The following is an 18,750-nucleotide window of genomic DNA, read 5'->3' as shown; positions in this document are numbered from 1 at the left end:
ATAAAGTTTGAGAGAATACATGCTGGGAAAAAAAAAATATTTTAGAAGGAAAACTTTAAAATTCTAGAAAACACAAAAACCAAAAGTATCCAATTTCTATTTAATCTGTTCTAATGCCTTCTTAGGTCAGAGGTAAAAGCTACAAAATAAAATAAAAATAACAAAAGACAATATCGAGAATTCTTTACGAAAATATTTTAGGTTCAACAGACATAACTGCCAAAGAAAAAAAGTCGCTGCTTTTTCTGCATGTGAAGATAACACAATGGCAATATGAACAGAATCAAGTTCAAATGCAAGGCCTAGTGATTTCTGTGTCCATTGTCATTCTCTTTCCTTTAGCAATGATCACATCATTGACATCTTTAAATATATATATCATATATACATATGTGTATATATGAAAGATATAGAAACTGATCAAATATATATATATCTCTATAAATATCTATATATATGTAATCTTTTTCATTAGATTATTACCTCCTTTTAGTCCACCTTGGGTACCATAGCACCTATAATAGCCTCTAACTAGGTATCCAATAAATGTTTGTATACTTTAAAGGAATTCTGAATTTTCAATTACCTGCATATGAGTGATTGATTTTGTACATCACACATAGCAAGACAGAGGGTAAGGAAGCATCTTATTTCTTACAACAAACACTGATCAAGCTCCTACAATGTGTAAGAAAATTAGGGGAGGTGTGCTGTATTGCTTGGGTTTACTAAGGTGGCATACAGAGAAAATCAGTTAACTTCAAGTAAGCCAAGGAAGTCAATCTGCTATTTAGGAAGCACTGAAATGCATCCCAAGTCAGATAGACATACAGTTTCTAGAACATATGATGCTTTGAATTATGCATGACATTGATTCTGGAGTCACAGAAATTACTAAAATTACGAATGTATGAAGTCTGTAACTATTGGCTGGGAGTGGTGGCTTACGCCTGTCATCCATCCCAGCACTTTGGGAGGCCGAGGCAGGCGGATCACGATGTCAAAAGATTGAGACCACCCTGGCCAACATGGTAAAACCCTGTCTCTACTAAGAATACAAAAATTAGCTGGGCTTGGTGGTGCACACCTGTAATCCCAGCTACTCGGGAGGCTGAGGCAGGAGAATCGCTTGAACCTGGGAGGCAGAAGTTGCAGTGAGCCAAGATTGAACCACCGTGCTCCAGCCTGGCAGCAGAGCGAGACTCCATCCCAAAAAAAAAAAAAAAGGTCTATAACTATTAACTTGTTTACCATTATGATACGTTAAAGGAATTATTTTTAGAAACTGATCAAACAAGCAATAGGAGTGAACACCTTCCTTTACCCTACTAACCTGCACGACATTGCCTATAATCACACTGTCAACAGTTTCAGGTGAAACTTTGCCAGCAGACAAGGCAGCCTTGGCGGCAAATTCAGACAAGTCAGTAGCAGTGAAGTCTTTCAGAAGACCTCCATAGGCTCCAAAGGGCGTTCGCTTAGCAGCAACGACAAACACACCTATTGCAACAAGAAGAGATTTGTAAGCCATCACAGATTAGTAAATACCTCTAAAAGCTTCAAATAATCTCACCGTGAAACCTTACACAATTTAAAATTAGATGACGGAAATTTCTGTTAGGCAATAATACCTAGAAGAAGTCACACCCACGGAAGCAGAGTCTTAAGGATCACCAGTTTGACAGTTTGATCTTTACCTACGTGCAGGTACCAAGAACTGCACTGCATGCTGTTAAGGAAGGAGACCACCACTTCTCCTGTGCACCACCCCCCACCCCTTGCCTAGTTTATAAGACAGTAGGAAAAGAAAAAAGCAAAAAGTTAAAAAGAAACAGAAGTAAGATAAATAGTCAGATGGCCTAGTGCTACCACCCGGCCCTGGTAGTTAAAATAATGATAATAATAACAATAATAATATCAATCCCTGACCTAAACTACTTGTGTTATCTCTAAATTCCAGACATTGTATGAAAAAGCATTGCAAAACTTTCTGTTGTGTTAGCTTATGCATGTAGCCCCCAGTCACATTCCCCACCCTTGCTCAATCTATCACCATCCTTTCACGTGGACCCCTTAGAGTTGTAAGCCCTTAAAAGGGCCAAGAATTTCTTTTTGAGGGAGCTCTGCTCTTAAGATGCAAGTCTGCGGACGCTCCCAGCCAAATAAAGCCTCTTCCTTCTTTAAGCCGGTGTCTGAGGAGTTTTGACTGCTGCTCGTCCTGCTACACTGTGATGTAAAGCCATTCTGGTTAGACAACTTTCTTGTTCTCTGATGCTTCACAATGCTAGAAACATTTGTTGAGAACTAAAATCCTTCTATGTGCTGGAGTATATTGTCTAGTATTACAATAAAAGAATCTCCAAACTAGAAGGTGCCTTAGGGTTGTCTGAGGTCAACCACTCACTCTATTAAGAACTCCCTCTAAAAATTCCTAACAAAAGCTTCTCTCTAAACCTCTGCCAGAAAACTTTCAGTAGGAGGACATACTCTACTGCATGAAGCAGTGTGCTGATCAATGGACAACATAAACTAATGATATTGCTTATTTTTTTGACAGAGTTTCACTCTTGTCGCCCAGGCTGGAGCACAGTGGTGCGATTTCGGCTCACTGCAACCTCCGCCTCCTGGGCTCAAGTGATTCTCCCGCCTCAGCCTCCCAAGTAGCTGGGACTACAGACACCTGCCACTACGCCCAGCTAATTTTTGTATTTTTAGCAGAGACGGGGTTTCACCATGTTGGCCAGACTGGTCTTGAACTCCTGACCTCAGGGGATCCATCTGCCTCGGCCTCCCAAAGTGCTAGAATTACAGGTGTGAGCCATCTGCTCCCAGCCCCAACGAATGATATTTCTTTATATTGAACTAACTCAGCTTACAAAGTCTTCCATCCACCAATTCTAGTTCTATCCAAAAGCACCAACACAGATAGCGATGTAGTTTATAGAATATATGCTGCTTTGAATTTGAATTACATATGCCACCAGTTCTAGAGTCACAGGATGACTCAAGTTACAGACTGCAAATAATAAGGTGAACTATTAGAATACCTAACCTTGTTTTTTACTAACTTTGTTTTTAGACTCTCCCTTTCTCCCTTAATCACCTAGCCTTGTTTCCACATGAATAAGCTCTTCCTTAGCTGAGACAGCCGGATGAGGACAAACTCCATTTGGCTCCGTTATTTGCAAGGTTTCAAGGACTCCTTCATACCAAAGAGTCGAATTAACGGATAAGGTACTGAAGCAAACAATGTACAAGTTCCCAGGGTTTTGCTCAAGAGATAACACCATAAAGCCTTGGGTTTGTGTCCGGCAGAGCACACATATATAACATCTTATGAAAGATTTAGAGCCCCTGCACCTGGAACTGTTTGTTTCTCTGTAACCATTTGTCTTTTTAACTTTTTTACATGTTTTCACTTCTGTAGAATTGTTGCAACTGAGCTCCCCCTCCCCTTCCTAACTCGAAGTATAAAAGAAAATCAAGCCCCTTCCTCGGGTTGGAGAGAATTTCGAGCGTTAGCCGTCTCTCGGTCGCCGGCTAATAAAGGACTCTTAAATTTGTCTCAAAATGTGGCGTTTCTCTAACTCGCTCAGGTACAACACTATTATCTTTTACTCTTAGAAAAAAAATGGGCAAAACAGGTTACCTTCTACATGTGTATCCCCCACCTCCAGTATCTGAAGTCAGCTAACCTGTAAGTCCCCAAACCCAGTAACTCTCATCTCAGGTACATTAAAGGCATTCTTTCAATAGTTCTTCATTTGACATTAATTCTGACTGCTTTCCTCTAAAGACACTGTAGTTTGCCAACATCCTATTAAAATGTGTCCCTTAGAATACAACAAAACAGCATGCATTTTATCTAAACACAAAGAATACAGAGGAATTATCTACACATCTATTAATACACACTAAGACTATACATTTGCAGCATCACTATTAGTTAAATCGGTGTCCTTGTATGAATAAATGAAAATCATCCCTTCCCAATCACCTACTACCATCTGCCAAAAAAACTTGTGACTATACAAATATATGATTATGACGTGAGTGGTACTCACTCATCATCATTAGAGTTGTACAGTGCAAAACTGGCATATCAGTAAGCAGCATCAGTTATAGCCATTTCATCATATTGACATTCATTAGACGTCTACTAAATACCAGACATTTTATCACTTTCCACACAAAAGCTAATCTTCCCAACAACTCTGCAAGGTAAATATTATAGCTAACATAGAAGGGACACTTACTATGCAATAGACTTCATGCTAGCACTTTGCATATACTAACTTTATTCTCTCCAAAACAATCTAAGTGCACATTTCCACATCTTGTCAAGAAATTATGGGACTTTTGGCAATGGGTTTGTGATAAGATACTGACCTACAAATTAGACTATTCAAGCATTATACCACTATTGGTATCTAAGTATAATCTTCCAATTTATGTCTATGATCTCTTTCATCAAACAAACCAGACCTAGCCTAAAATATTTCTATTTCAACCTCTCTTTTCATTCCTACTTCGAGAAATTTGCAGTTTAAAGGAATATCAGGAATATCAGATATATATATATCAATATATATAACTATAATTTAGAACAGATCCACTCAGCTTTTTACAGATACAAATTCAGATAGTTACAAAAGGCCATAAATACTAGTTGGGTGCATTACAAATGTTTTGTTCCGGTAAATGGGTTATTCTGTACCATGATGCCTTCCTGAATCTTTTCAAGTTTCTTCTCATCCTCCTACCTTAACAGTCTCTGCCTATTTTTGTATCAGTGTTTTCTTTTTTTTTTTTGAGACAAAGTCTTGCTCTGTGCCCAGGCTAGAGTGCAGTGGTGTGATCACAGCTCACTGCAGCCTCGACCTCTGCAGCCTTGACCTCCCCAAGTCAAGTGATCCCCCTGCTTCAGCCTCCCAAGTAGGTAGGACTACAGGTGTGTGCCACCACACCTGGCTAATTTTTACTTAGTATTATTTTTTGTAGAGATGGGCTCTTGCTATGTTTCCCAGGCTGGTCTCGAACTCCTGGGCTCAAGCAATCCTCCCACCTTGGCCTCCCAAACTGCTAGGATTATAGGCATGAGCTACTGCACCTGTTCTATCAGTGGTTGCTTTATTTCATTCTTCTTTCCTCTTTCCATGCCTTCCTCCTAATTTCATTAGTTCTGCTTCTGGTCATGGCCTGCTATGCTCCTATCTGACCAACCCTCCAACAGAAAACAATGAAAAACTCAGGACAATATATGAGAACAACTACTACCTGCAGGTCTTGGAAATGAACAAAACTAGACAGGTAAGGAGAAGAGTTGATACTTAGAGGAAGAGAACAGAACAGGGTAAGTGCCCAATTTATTTATAGCAACTAACTTGAAGATTAACAATCCGTGATGCATGGAATGGCTAGAACTCTGAAACACACAGTCTTACTGGCTTGAAGAATCAGAGAATAAAGTTCATGGTAAGCACAGCCACTAGAAAGTGAAGGAGAATCTGGGAAAGAGGAGCACCATAGAGGGAGATTCCAAATTTCACATATAAACTCTGCCAAAATATTTGGCTGACTCTTTAGCCGTTTATGTGTAGGTCAGACCACAAGCACCTAAGCCAAGCCTTAAAAAACTGAACTTAGATTTAAATTGTTGCCCACTACAAGGGGAGACACAGTTTATCATGGGGGTGCATGGGGGTGATTCTGCGTACAAAAAATAAATAGCCAACCAATGAATAAGTCAATTCTGTCTGCAGGATTACAACAGAATCCAGTCTCCACAATGTTTCATCTGCAATGTTCATAATACAATTCAAAATTAATCCACATATGAGGAAACAAAAAATATGACTCATTTTCAAGAAAAAAGACAATCAACAGAGACCAACCCCAAGAAGACCCAGATGCTGAAATTAGCAGACAAGGATTTTAAAATAGCTACCTATTATAACTATGCCCAAGGATGTAGAGGAAAATATGCTCCTAATAAAACACATGACATCTCAGCAAAGAAATACATACTATAAAAATCCAAAATGGAAATTCCAAAACTGAAAAATAACTGAAATAAAAAATTCCCTGGATGGGCTTAACAGCAGAATAGAAATGAAAGGAGAAAAATTCAGCGACTTTGAAGATAAATAGAAATTATCCAATCTGAAGAACAGATGAAAAAAAAGATTAAAAAACAAAGCCAGAACCTCAAGGTCTGACAAAGGAGGAGGGGCAATTCACTGGAAAAAGGATAGTCTTTCCAACAAATAGTGCTGCAACAACAAAACATCCATATACCAAACAAAAAGAATCCAGGCAAAAATGTCTCGTGGCTCAAGCCTATAATCTCAGCTACTCAAGAGGCTGAGATGGGAGGACTGTGTCAGGATAGGAGTTTAAAATCAGCCTGGGCAATACAGCAAGATCCCCATCTCTAAAAAATGTAAAAAATTAGTTGGGTATAGTGGCATGTGCCTGTAGTCCCAGCTATTCAGGAGGCTGAGTTCAAGGCTACTGTGGGCTACAATCAAGTCACTGCACTCCAGCCTGGGTGACAGAGTGAGACCTCTTACCTAAAAAAAACAGAAATGAAAACAAAGAGATCATAGACTTAAATATAAAATGCAAAACTCTTAGAACATATGAGAAAAATCTACATGGCTTTTGGTTTGGTGATAACTTTTTAGATCTAACACCAAAAGCAGGATCCATGAAGGGAAAACTTAAGCTGGACTTCTTAAAATTGAAAACTTCTGGCTGTGTACAGTGGCTCATGCCTATGATCCCAGCACTTTGGAAGGCCGAGGTGGGAGGATTGCTTGAGCCCAGGAGTTTGAGACCAGCCTGGGAAACATGATGAGACCCTGTTTCTACAAAGAATTAAGAAATCAGCCGAGCGTGGTGGTGTGTGCTTGTGGTCCCAGCCACTTGGAAGGCTGAAGCGAGGGGACTGCTAGAGTCCAGCAGGTCAAGGCTACAGTGGCCGTGTTCACACCACTGTACTCTAGCCTGGGCAACAGAGTGGGACCCTCTAAAAACAAATGAATAAATAACTTCTGCTCTGCAAAAGATGCTGTCAAAAGAATGAAAAGACAAGCCACAGACTGGGAGAAAGTATTTATAAAAACACCTAACTGATAAGGGACTGGTATCCAAAACATACAAAGTGTTCTTAAAGCTCAGCAATTAAAAAAAAAAAAAAACAAAAAAACAACAACCCACACAACCCAATTTAAAAATGGGCAAAAGATCTGAACAGATACCTTACCAGAGAAGATATACAGATGGCAAATAAGCATATGCAAAGATGCTCAACATCATATGTCATTAGGGAATTGCAAATTAAAACAACATGAGATACTACTACATAACTATTAGTCTTTTGGATTTTAGAAAGGCTAAAATCCCAAACACTGACAATACCAAATGCTGGTGAGGATGTGGAACAACAGAAATTCATTCATTGCTGGTGGGAATGCAAATGGTATGACCAGCTTGGAAGACACTTTGGCAGTTTCTTATAAAACTAAACATACCTAACCATATGTATCATGTTTCTTGTATTTACCTAAATGATTTGAAAACTTATGTTCAAACAAAAATGTGCACACAAATCTTTATTCATAATTGTCAAAACTTGAAGGCAACCATGATGTCCTATTGGGGGAAACCACCCCCAATATTTCAATGTAGGTTCTTTCTGTTTTCCCTAAGTGTCAGCCGGTCTGAGAAATAAAGAGTACAAAGAGACAAAGAGAGGAATTTCACAGCTGGGCCGCTGGGCCTAACACCACATATTGGTAGGTCCATGATGCCCACCTGAGCCGCAAAACCAGCAGGTTTTTATTAAGGACTTCAAAAGGGGAGGGGGTATATGAACAGGGAGTAGGTCACAAAGATCACATGCTTCAAAGGGCAAAAAGGAGAACAAAGATCACATGCTTCTGAGGCCAATAAAGATCACAAGGCAAAGGGCAAAGCAAAGATCACAAGGCAAAGGGCAAAATCAAAAACTCCTGATAAGGATCTATGTTCAACTGTGCACATATGGTCTTGATAAACAACTTAACAGAAAACAGGCATCAAGAGCAGAGAACCGGTCTGACCTCAAATTTACCAGGGAGTGTTTTTTTCCCCATCCTAATAAGCCTGAGGGTACTGCAGGAGACCAGGGCGTATTTCAGTCCTTATCTCAACCCCATAAGACAGACACTCCTAGAGCGGCCGTTTATAGACCTCCCACCAGGCATGTAATTCTTTTCCTAGGGTCTTAATATTCCTTGCTAGGGAAAAGAATTTAGCCATATCTCTCCTACTTGCACGTCTGTTTACAGGCTCTCTGCAAGAAGAAAAACATGGCTCTTTTTGCCCAACCCCGCAGGCAGTCAGACCTTATGCTTGTCTTCCCTTGTCCCTAAAAATCGCTGTTATTCTGTTTTTGTCAAGGTGCACTGATTTCATATGTTCAAACACACGTTTTACAATGAATTTGTGTAGTTAACACAATCATCACAGTGGACCTGAGATGATGTACATCCTCAGCTTACGAAGATAACAGAATTAAGAGATTAAAGTAAGACAGGCATAAGAAATTATAAAAATATTAGTAGGGACGTGATAAATGTCCATGAAATCTTCACAATTTATGTTCCTCTGCCACAGCTCCAGCCAGTCCCTCCGCTCAGGGTCCCTGACTTCCCGCAACAATGTCCTTCAGCAGGTGAATGGATAAACAAACTGTGGTGCAGCCATACAATGAAATATTATTCAGCAATAAGAAGAAGTGAGCTATCAAACCATAAAAAGAAGGAATCTTAAATGCATGTTACTAAGTGAAAGAAGAAAGTCTGGAAGGGCCATATACTATATGATTCCAACTATATGATATCTGGAAAAGGCAAAGCTATGGAGACAGTAAAAAGATCAGGGCTTGCCAGGGGTTCAGAGACAGGGATGAATAAGTGAATCACAGATTATGTTTAGGGTGGTGAAATTAATCTGTATGACACTATAATACTGACATCAGTCATCTGCACATTTGTCAAAACCCACAGAACTATATAATACAATGAATGAACTTGAATGCAAAACATGAACTTCAGTGAATAATAATGTACCAATATTAGCTCATCGATTGTAACAAATGTACCACACTAATGCAAGATGTTAATAATAGGGGAAATGGACAGGACGAGGGAGCATAGGGTATACTCCACACTTTCTGCTCAATTTTTCTGTAAAACCTAAATCTGCTCAAAAACAAAGTTTGTTAATTTTTTCTTTAAAGTCAGAAAGTAAAAAGACATGGGCAGAACCTCAAGGACTAACAAGTTACAGTCACAGGAGAGGACAGAGAATGGGTTTTAAAAAACATTTGCAGAAATAATAAAGAAGAAATGTCCAAATTTGATAAAAAACATAAATTTATAGATTAAAGCTTAGTAAACCTCAACTCTAATAAACACCAAACATAGCACTCTACACCCCCTTCCCCTGCAGCTTGGCACATCATTGTGAAACTTTTGAAATCCAAAGATAACAAAAATACATAAAACATCCAGAAATAAAAATGACATATTGCACACATGGAAATGACCCCAACTTCTCCTCAGAAACAATAGAGTCTAATTTCATTTGTCTCTCTACAAAGTTCCTTTTATGAGTTTCTCCCCTATGTCTCATATTCTAAGAAAGCGTTTGTGAGACGGCGTGCTAGTAGTGAAATATGCAATATCTACAAAGGAAAGGGTGTGCGTGGGAAAATAAAAACAAAAAAAGAACCTCCCCTTTATCTATATTACTTCTTATTTGATGCTCCCAGACTGTAAAGTTTAGCTCAAGTAAGGCCTTAACTGAACTAATACAATTATTTTGAACAGAGAAAATGTTCTCAATCATATATTTTTGGTTTGGGTTTTTTTTTGTTTGTTTGGAGGCAGGGTTTCACTCTGTCACCCAGGCTGGAGTGCGGTAGTGTGATCTCGGCTCACTGCAGCCTCAACCTCCTGGGCTCAAGCAATCCTTCACCACAGCCTCCCCAGTAGCTGGGACTACAGGTGAGTGCCACCATGCCTGGCTAATTTTTGATTTTTTGTAGAGACTGGGTTTCTCTATTTTAAAAAATAATTTTTTACTATTATTAAATATTTTAACAAAAAATCTGGGATGCGCAGATACAAAGACTATAAAGGTTTAAAGGTTTTTAATTTCATAAATTGTATGCCATGTCAATTTTCATTTGATGTCAATTTTACGTGGATACTAAAAGGTCTAAAACTTAACAATCTTTAACACCAAACTGAAATCTCATTTATTGTAAAACACCCTGAAAATTCAGAGGCTAAAAATTTCCCAAGACCGAAAGACAGTGAAGAGACATATTAACCCAGAGTGTAGTGAGTCCAAGTAGCTCCAAGAAAGGGCCTGGGAAGATGTGCTGAGTTGACAGTACAGGAAAAGCACCACTAGGAAAGAAACAGCTCTACCTTTCTATCACATTGTTAGGTAAATATTCACTTAGTACCAGCGACTTCAGGCAGCAACTAGGGCAAATTATCCCGGTGTTTCAGGATTAAGGTAATTTAGCAGCCCTGCCCACTCGCCTTGAAAAAATACACAAACATTCCCAACAAAGTCAGGAGCAGTAGGAGAGCTAAGATCTAAGTGAAAACCTCCTGCCAAGTACTAGGATGGGAGCTAATAAAAACCTAGAACTGTTCTTCTTGTTGAGTGATATCTGACAAATTAATGATAATCCTTAACAAATTTTAACTCAAATGTGTCCTTTTCCCTATAATCAGTCACATGCTCTTCTTTCTTCCCACCCACCCTGCAAACACTTTGTATGCTGCTTGAGAGAAGCCTATCTTTAATGATTCTAGCCGGCCTGTAACATCACTATTTCAAGCTCAAGGCTTGGGTTCTAGTCACAGCCACTAACTACCTGTGTTATTATACACAACCACTTTACCTCTCTCCACATGAGCGTCCTAATTGCTATGATAAGGAAATGGAAAAAAATACGATCACTAGCTCTAACACTACAGTAAACTGTACCAGAAATTTATAAACTTTCTACTTCCTTAATACAGATGTCAATGTGCATTTTTTTCCTTTCTGAGTTCATAGTATTTGTGAAATTTTCAAATGGGTCTGTATTACAAGAAAGGGTAAGAACCACTGATAAAATATTAAAATGACATCAGTAAAACTATTATTTCCTTTTTAAGAAGATAGCTCATGACAATGCACCTTTTAAATGAAGTGGAAATGCCTCGTCTAAAAAAAATTCACCATGCTGCTTTATGAAGTAAACGTAGTAAATTCAGTCAGGAAGGGCACTGGCAAATGAAATCCACGTTGCAGGAAACTGTAAACACTGCATTTGGTTCCAGAATACCGATTTTTCCCTTCATTTGTTCCCATGCCACTTTGGTTCTTCTGACTTTCAGATCCCCCTAACCAATTCTTAGCTGGCATCTCCACTTGGCTGCTTCACAGGCACCAAAAAGTTTTCTGCCTAAAACTGAATGCTCAATCCTTCTTTCCACATCTATTCCTTTCCCAATTTTCCTCACTCTGTAAGTGGCATCCATCATGAACACTGTTCATCAAACCAGGCACTTTTCATCATTCTTGACATTTCCTGCTTATATTTACTCCACCACACCCAATCTACTTTCTAACAAAACCACCCCAAATCTATCTCAACTCAGCCCTCCCCTTTTCTCCCCAATTACACTGCCCCACACGAGTCAAAGCCATCATTTGCTGCTCCCTGGACCTCTGCAATAGATCCTTAAATGGTCTCTTCGCCATTACACAGACCGCCCCAAATCCGGACAGAGTGGAAATCAGATCCTGTCATTACCCCGCTTTAAATCCCCCTATTGCCTTCCACTGAATTTGGAACAAAATCCCACCTTCTTACAGAGTTCACAGGGCCCTGGAGCACCAAAATGCTTGGTTCTTAGATCCTGCCAAGCTTTTTCCTGTCTCAGGGCCTCGATACGTGTTCCACCTGAATGCTCTTCGACACGTATATCCTTTTTTTTTTTTTTTTTTGAGACGGAGTCTCGCTCTGTCGCCCGGGCTGGAGTGCAGTGGCCGGATCTCAGCTCACTGCAAGCTCCGCCTCCCGGGTTCACGCCATTCTCCTGCCTCAGCCTCCCGAGTAGCTGGGACTACAGGCGCCCGCCACCTCGCCCGGCTAATTTTTTGTAGTTTTTAGTAGAGACGGGGTTTCACCGTGTTAGCCAGGATGGTCTCGATCTCCTGACCTCGTGATCCGCCCGTCTCGGTATATCCTTAAAGTAAGATTCCATTGATTGTGCCCATTTGTTTTGAAAAGGGAGTTTATTACACAGTTGTTTTAAACAAGTTCATAACCCTAGAGCTTAGGTATAGAGTGACTGCTCTAAACTAAAGCAACAGAAGGGAAAAGGGAGCAGGGCAGGTCTTCCAGCAGAACACCAGCTACCATTTCTGTGGCCAGGCCACGCCACCGACTCACTCGGGGAGCCCTGCCCACCGAGGCCCAGCAGCCGGCTCCTGTGTGCAGCTGCCCCGCAGCAAGCGCCGGCGGCCTATGGCGCCGCCCCATTTTTCCTAATACTTGGACTCGAACTAATGGGGTCACTGTTAGGCGAAGAAAGGAATGACCTCCAAGGTCACATGCAAGCAAACTTTGGTCTCAAGTCAACAGGAAATTGCATCGAAATCGCTGTCGCTAGCGTCTTACAAGTAAGGGTTTTCTCCTTAACCCAAACAAGCCTTTCGGGCTGGGTTTTTATCACTTCCGCTCCAAAACCGAGGAGGTTGAGTGAACTTCACCCCACGACCCCCGACTCTCCGCGGCGGCCGGAAGCGGAAGCCTGGCCGGGGGAGGGCAGGACCCCGAGGGGCGAGGAGAGGAGGGGGCTGCGCTCACCTCGGAGCAGAGCCATGGCTGCGGCTGGGTCGTCGGCGGCGCGGGTCTCTGGTCTGGGGGACGCAGAGCGGCCACTTGCAGTCACCCAGATTTCAAAAGCGTGGGTGGCGCCCCGGGAGCCACGCCCCTGCCCTTTCACCTACTTCCCGCGTAAGATGATCCTACTCCACGCGTGGCTGCCCGCCTCACCCTAGCCCGAGGGAGCCCGGGGGTCGGGGCTCGGGTAGACGACTACGCGTCTTGAGGGCTGACTCTTTCCTCACGTCCTCGTTTTTAGATTTTCTCCGTTTCCAAACCGAGAGAATTTGGTTTGACACCTCTCACCCATCATATCCCAGCCCCGAGAGGGAATGACTGTTCCCTTTGGTCTCCGCCAGAACCCTAAACACCTGGCAGGAGCCCAGGCCTGAGGAACTTGGCGCGCTGGCGGTCGCCAGCTGGGGGCGGAACCGAACGTCCTGGGGGCGGGGCGCGGCGGAGGCGCGACGGGATTGGCTGGAGCGGGCGGCTGCGCAGTCCGCTGGGCAGAGGCTCTGGTCGCCGATCTGGACGCGCGACTGCGCTCGGGTGCTGTACTGAGGGCTGGGCGGAGAGGTGGGCGGAGAGGTGGGCGGCAGTTGGGGTGCGGTGAGTGTAGTAGGCTAGGGCGCTTTCGGGTCCCTATTGCAGCCCCCAGATGAGCCCGTAGTATTTTCCTTATATGATCAGGTCCCACTGCGGGCGGCGCAGCTTGCCCGGAGCCTGAGAGGATTATGAAAACGTGGCGAGCGAAGTGGGGCCAGGGGACCTGGAGCGGGGGCGTGAGGAGAGGGGGCAGCAGGTGAGGCTGGACGGGAGGGAGGTCTAGGGAGGCCTCTGCCGCGGTCACTGTGAGCCCTGGCCGATGATGACGAGACCACTGCGCAATCTGAGTTATGGGAACCACGTGATGGAGTGTGTTCTGAGAACAGACTGAGGCCGGGCGAGCAGGAGGCGGCCGGGGCAAGGGAGAAGCGGAGAGCCCCTCGGTACCAGGGTTCGGAGGGCCGGGTTGCCTAGCGAGGGCTTCTTTGAGTGCGTGGGGGTGGTGGGTGTCATGGACGGTTTTTCTGAGTCGTCAGCGAGTGCCCCCTCTAGAATCCTGCTTTTCAAACGCTTTGGTGACACTCTTGCAGTGTGGGGTTTTTTTAAAATCCAAATTTGTATTATGAAAACTTTCAAACTTACAGAAAAGTGGGAAGACTTGTACAGTGGACGCATATCGACCCAATTGTTAACATTTTGCTATATTGCTGACCACCTGTTCTTCCATCAAACCATCTTATCTTTTTAACGCAGACCTTAGTACTCTACACCCATGAACACATCAGCACACATTATTCATTTACAGTTCTTTTTAAGGCAAAATACCCACGCAATCAAATGTACAAATCTTAGACAAGCTTCACAAATGCTTATGTATAGGCCGGGCGCCGTGACTCACGCCTGTAATCCTAGCACTTTGGGAGGCTGAGGTGGGGGGATCACGAGGTCAGGAGATCGAGACCATCCTGGCTAACACGGTGAAGCCCCCGTATCTACTAAAAATACAAAAAAATTAGCCGGGCGTGGTGGCGGGCGCCTGTAGTCCCAGCTGCTGGGGAGGCTGAGGCAGGAGAATGGCGTGAACCTGGGAGGCGGAGCTTGCAGTGAGCCGAGATAGTGCCACTGCACTCCATTCTGGGTGACAGAGCAAGACTCTGTCTCAAAAAAAAAAAAAAAAATGCTGCTCATGTATAGAGTGTTCATTTTCATACACACTTTTCAATTTGCCCTCTACATATTTAAGAAAGGTTAAGTATCACAATTTCCCACTGCAGATCACCATCAGTAGGTCTTTACAAATGTACTGTGTTTTCTCTAATTGGAAATGTCACTAGTGAGTGGATTCTAAAACCATTCAGTGAAAGGTTTACATATGTTAAAACATGTAAATATATGAGAGAATATTGACATAGTCTGCAAGTCTTATGAAGAGGAAAGGGTACCTTTACAATGGAGAAATCTTGCGGGTATTACTTCACCGAATTATGAACTAATGGTGTCCCATCACCAATAAAGAGACAAACTGATGTCATGCGCTCCCCTTGCTACAGCGACAACACAATCTCACTTGCGTAGAATTTCTCCTGAAAACATCTGGCCTGAATCTAATTATAAGGAAACAATGAGACAAATCCACATGGAGGTACATTCTGCAAAACAACTGAACTCTTTAAAAACATCAGTGTGGTGAAAAACAAAAAATGGCTAAAATAGGAATAGTATCACATTAAAGGAGACTAGAGATGTGACACATATTGTATGGGATCCTTAATTAAAACGTGGGTTAAAAAAAAACTCTAAAAGACAGTATTGGGACAATTGGAGAAACATATAAATTATAGATGACATGGTAATATTGACATTAAGTTTCCTGATCGTGATAATTATATTGTAGTTATGTAGGAGATTGTCCTTTGTTCTTAGGAAATACATACTGAAATATATACAGGTGAAGAATCATGAGGCCTGCAACTAACTCTCAAATGACTGGAAAAAATGCATATGTGTATATACAGTTATGTGTTGCTTAACCACGAGAATACATCCTGAACGATGTGCTATTAGGCGATTTCGTCATTGTGTGAACATCATGGATTTCACTTACACAAACCTTGATGGTAGAGCCTACTACACACCTAGGCTATATGGTACAGCCTATTGCTCCCAGGCTACAAACTTGTATGCATGTTACTGTACTGAACACTGTAGGCAGTAGGCAGTTGTAACACAATAGTATTTGTGCATCTAAACATAGGAAAGATAGTGCATGACTATACACTGGCAGAGAAAGATAAAGCAAATATGGCCAAATATTATGAACTGGGGAATCCAAATGAAGAATATACAGTTGTTTATTATTCTCTTTTTTTTTTTTTTTTTTTTTTGAGACAAGAGTCTTGCTCTGTTACCCAAGCTGGAGTGCAGTGGCATGATCTCCACTCACTGCAACCTCCGCCTCCCAGGTTCCAGTGATTTTCCTGCCTCAGCCTCCTGATTATCTGGGATTACAGGCATGTGCCACCCCACCTGGCTAATTTTTGTATTTTTAGTAGAGACAGGGTTTCGCCATGTTGGCCAGGCTGGTCTCAAACTCCTGACCTCAGGTGATCCGCCCACCTCGGCCTCCCAAAGTGCTGGCATTAGAGGTGTGAGCCACTGCGCCTGGCCCATTATTCTTTTTCTAAGAGGGGGTCTTGCTTGCTATGTTGCCGGGGCTGGCCTCAAACTCCTAGGCTTAAGGGATCCTCCTGCCCCAGCCTCCTGAGTAGCTTGGGACTACAGGCATGTACCACATTCTTCTATTTTTGCAACTTTTCTGTAGGTTTTAACTCTTTCAAAATACAAATTGGGAGAAAAAAATGTCCTTCAATTAAGCTACAAAATTGCTTGAAACAAGTTATTTTTGAAAATATTTAGTCCTTTTCAGGTTTACATCATATTTAAGCAGGTATGTATTCTTGTAATTTTAATATGTATATTAAAATTGTTATAATTTTTGTCCAGATGTGGAGGGTTTCATGAGATGTAAAGTTAATGTTCTACTTTTAGATATTTAATGCTCAGTATTTTTAGAAACGCAATGTTATCATTTCTATACTTATTTTCCTATGCTTAAGCACAGTTTCTCCTGCTTTCCTATAACACTAAAAATTGACAGTGGCTTAAGCAGCAGTGGCTTTAGAAGTTTCAGTAATGGAAACTGGGGAAAGCTGACCAAGTCAGTAGGGCCTAAGACAACTTTTAAAAATGAGTATATGAATCTGAATGAGTGAGACAAGTGAATTTGCTGATCTTGAGTAGTTTGGAACGTTATGTGTGTGCTCACTGTTAATCTAATTGCTGTGGAAATAACTTCAATTTTTGTTAATTAGAAGGCAAATGTTGAATGTGGTTTTATTCTTACAACGAATACTAACTCTTCAGAAAGTTCGAGTTGCCAAGCAAGAACATCAGATGAATGAAATTGTTTGCAGTGGCAAATCCGTACCGGCCTGCAGCAACTCACTTCTTGCCTCCTCAAAGGAAAGAAGCATAAGGCAGAGTGAGAGACCAAGGCAAGTTTTTGAGCAGGAGTGAGAGTTTATTAAGAAGTATTAGAGCAGGAATAAAAGTAAGTAAAGTACACTTGGAAGAGGGCTCAGTGGGCAACTTGAGAGATTCAGCTGTGCCAACTGACCCTTGATTTGGAGACTGATACATTGGTACGGTTCTAGGCCTTGCATTACTTCTTCCGATTCTTCCCTTGGGGTGGGCTGTCCGCATGCTCAGTGGCCTGCCAGCACTTGGGAGGGGCGGCATGTGCGGTGTGTTTACTGAAGTTGTGCACATACTCACTGGAGACATTCTTCCCTTACCAGTCTTTTTCCTAGAGGAAGCTCATATGCCAGTTAAACTCCACCATTTTGCCTCTTAGTGAGCATGTTTGAGCCCACTCTCCCAAAATCTTATCCAGCAGCTGCTTATCACCAGATTCTAGTATTTTCCATCTACTGGGAGAATGTCTTTCCCTGACACCAGTTGAGACCAATGATTATTTTAGATAGTTTAACAACTTGCCTTACCATCACCTGATAGTCGCTTGACATTCCTGGGTGGGGTGGGGGAGATTTTCTCCTGCCGTGTTCAAGTCTGCCCAGCTACCTCTTCTAAGGGAATGTAGACAGGAAGTAATACAGACACCAATTTGCCAAACTCCCTCATGTTGTTTACCCTAAGTCTTTATGTGTTCCCAGTACCTCTAAGGCACTGTCTCAAACTTCAGACATTTGTTTTTCTTTCTGTACTTGTCTGAGGGTTATTTGCAGTGTCTATATCTTTGGCTTGACTTTCATGTGTAACATAACCTTAGGCAAATCTTCCTTGGATCTAAGTTTACTCTGTAAATACTAATGTTGGTAGAAGGAGACAATGCCATTGTTGCCTTTCAGCCAGAAACCTCCAGAAACACACCTATAGTTGAACAAGTTGGGTTTAATGTTCTTTGGAAGAAGGGAGATTGTACATCATGGGTGTGCCTTTGGGAACTGCAGCACATCTCAGTAAAAGGGTGGTAGGATTTGGGGTTTGGTTAGGTGATTTGGGGAGGATCCAAGGAAGTACAGGTTCACTCTGTATTGGGTACTGTCAGGAAGTAGGGACAAGTCTTTGGGTATCAGTACTATTCAGGGTTCTCCAGAGGGACAGAACTAATAGGATATATATATATAGGAGTTTAAGGCCAGGCGCGGTGGCTCACACCTGTAATCCCAGCACTTTGTGAGGCTGAGGCGGGCGGATCACGAGGTCAAGAGATTGAGACCAGCCTGGCCAACATGGTGAAAACGCGTCTCTACTAAAAATACAAAAATTAGCTGGGCGTAGTGGCGCACATCTGTAGTCCCAGCTACTTGGGAGGCTGAGGCAGGAGAATCACTTGAACCCAGGAGGTGGAGGTTGCAGTGAGCCAAGATCGTGCCACTGCACTCCAGCCTAGTGACAGAGCGAGACTCCGTGACCCCATCTCAAAAAAAAAAAAAAAAAAAAAAAAAAAAAAAGGCAGAAGGAAGGAAGGAAGAGAGGAAGGGAGGGAGGGAGGGAAGGAGGGAGGGAGTTAGTTTATTAAGGAGAATTGACTCACAGGATCACAAGGTGAAGTCCCACAATAGGCCGTCTGCAGGCTCACCCGGAGTGGCTCAGTCTGGGTCCAAAAACCTCAAAAGTAGGGAAGCCAACAGTGCAGTCTTCGGTCTGTGGCCAAAGGGCACCTGAGAGCACTTGGC

At 42.3% G+C, this 18,750-nt stretch overlaps 1 protein-coding gene and 2 non-coding genes across 3 annotated transcripts in view; 2 read left to right on the top strand and 1 right to left on the bottom strand.

The window, feature by feature from the left end:
• ACAA2 (acetyl-CoA acyltransferase 2) overlaps positions 1-13,384 on the bottom strand; it is a 28,938-nt gene extending 15,554 nt beyond the window's left edge. Inside the window, exons 1-2 of the mRNA XM_050767761.1 lie at positions 12,929-13,384; positions 1,334-1,500 (exon numbers count right to left, since the gene is read on the bottom strand). Of these exons, the coding sequence (XP_050623718.1) occupies positions 1,334-1,500; positions 12,929-12,944 (183 nt within the window). The 5' untranslated portion in view covers positions 12,945-13,384. The remainder of the gene's footprint in view (positions 1-1,333; positions 1,501-12,928) is intronic.
• Positions 13,385-13,577: 193 nt separating this feature from the next.
• On the top strand, positions 13,578-13,721 carry LOC126941592 (small Cajal body-specific RNA 17). The gene has a single exon (XR_007721375.1). It is a non-coding gene; the product is annotated as a small Cajal body-specific RNA 17 (non-coding RNA).
• An 84-nt stretch (positions 13,722-13,805) lies between these two features.
• LOC126941588 (small Cajal body-specific RNA 18) lies at positions 13,806-13,888 on the top strand. Its single transcript, XR_007721372.1, has one exon. It is a non-coding gene; the product is annotated as a small Cajal body-specific RNA 18 (non-coding RNA).
• Positions 13,889-18,750: the final 4,862 nt, after the last annotated feature.

Source organism: Macaca thibetana, chromosome 18 (genome assembly GCF_024542745.1).
Source record: "Macaca thibetana thibetana isolate TM-01 chromosome 18, ASM2454274v1, whole genome shotgun sequence".
Classification (NCBI taxonomy): Eukaryota; Metazoa; Chordata; class Mammalia; order Primates; family Cercopithecidae; genus Macaca; species Macaca thibetana.
The sequence above is the reverse complement of the archived record's forward strand: the minus strand, read 5'-3'. Positions and strand labels throughout refer to the sequence as shown.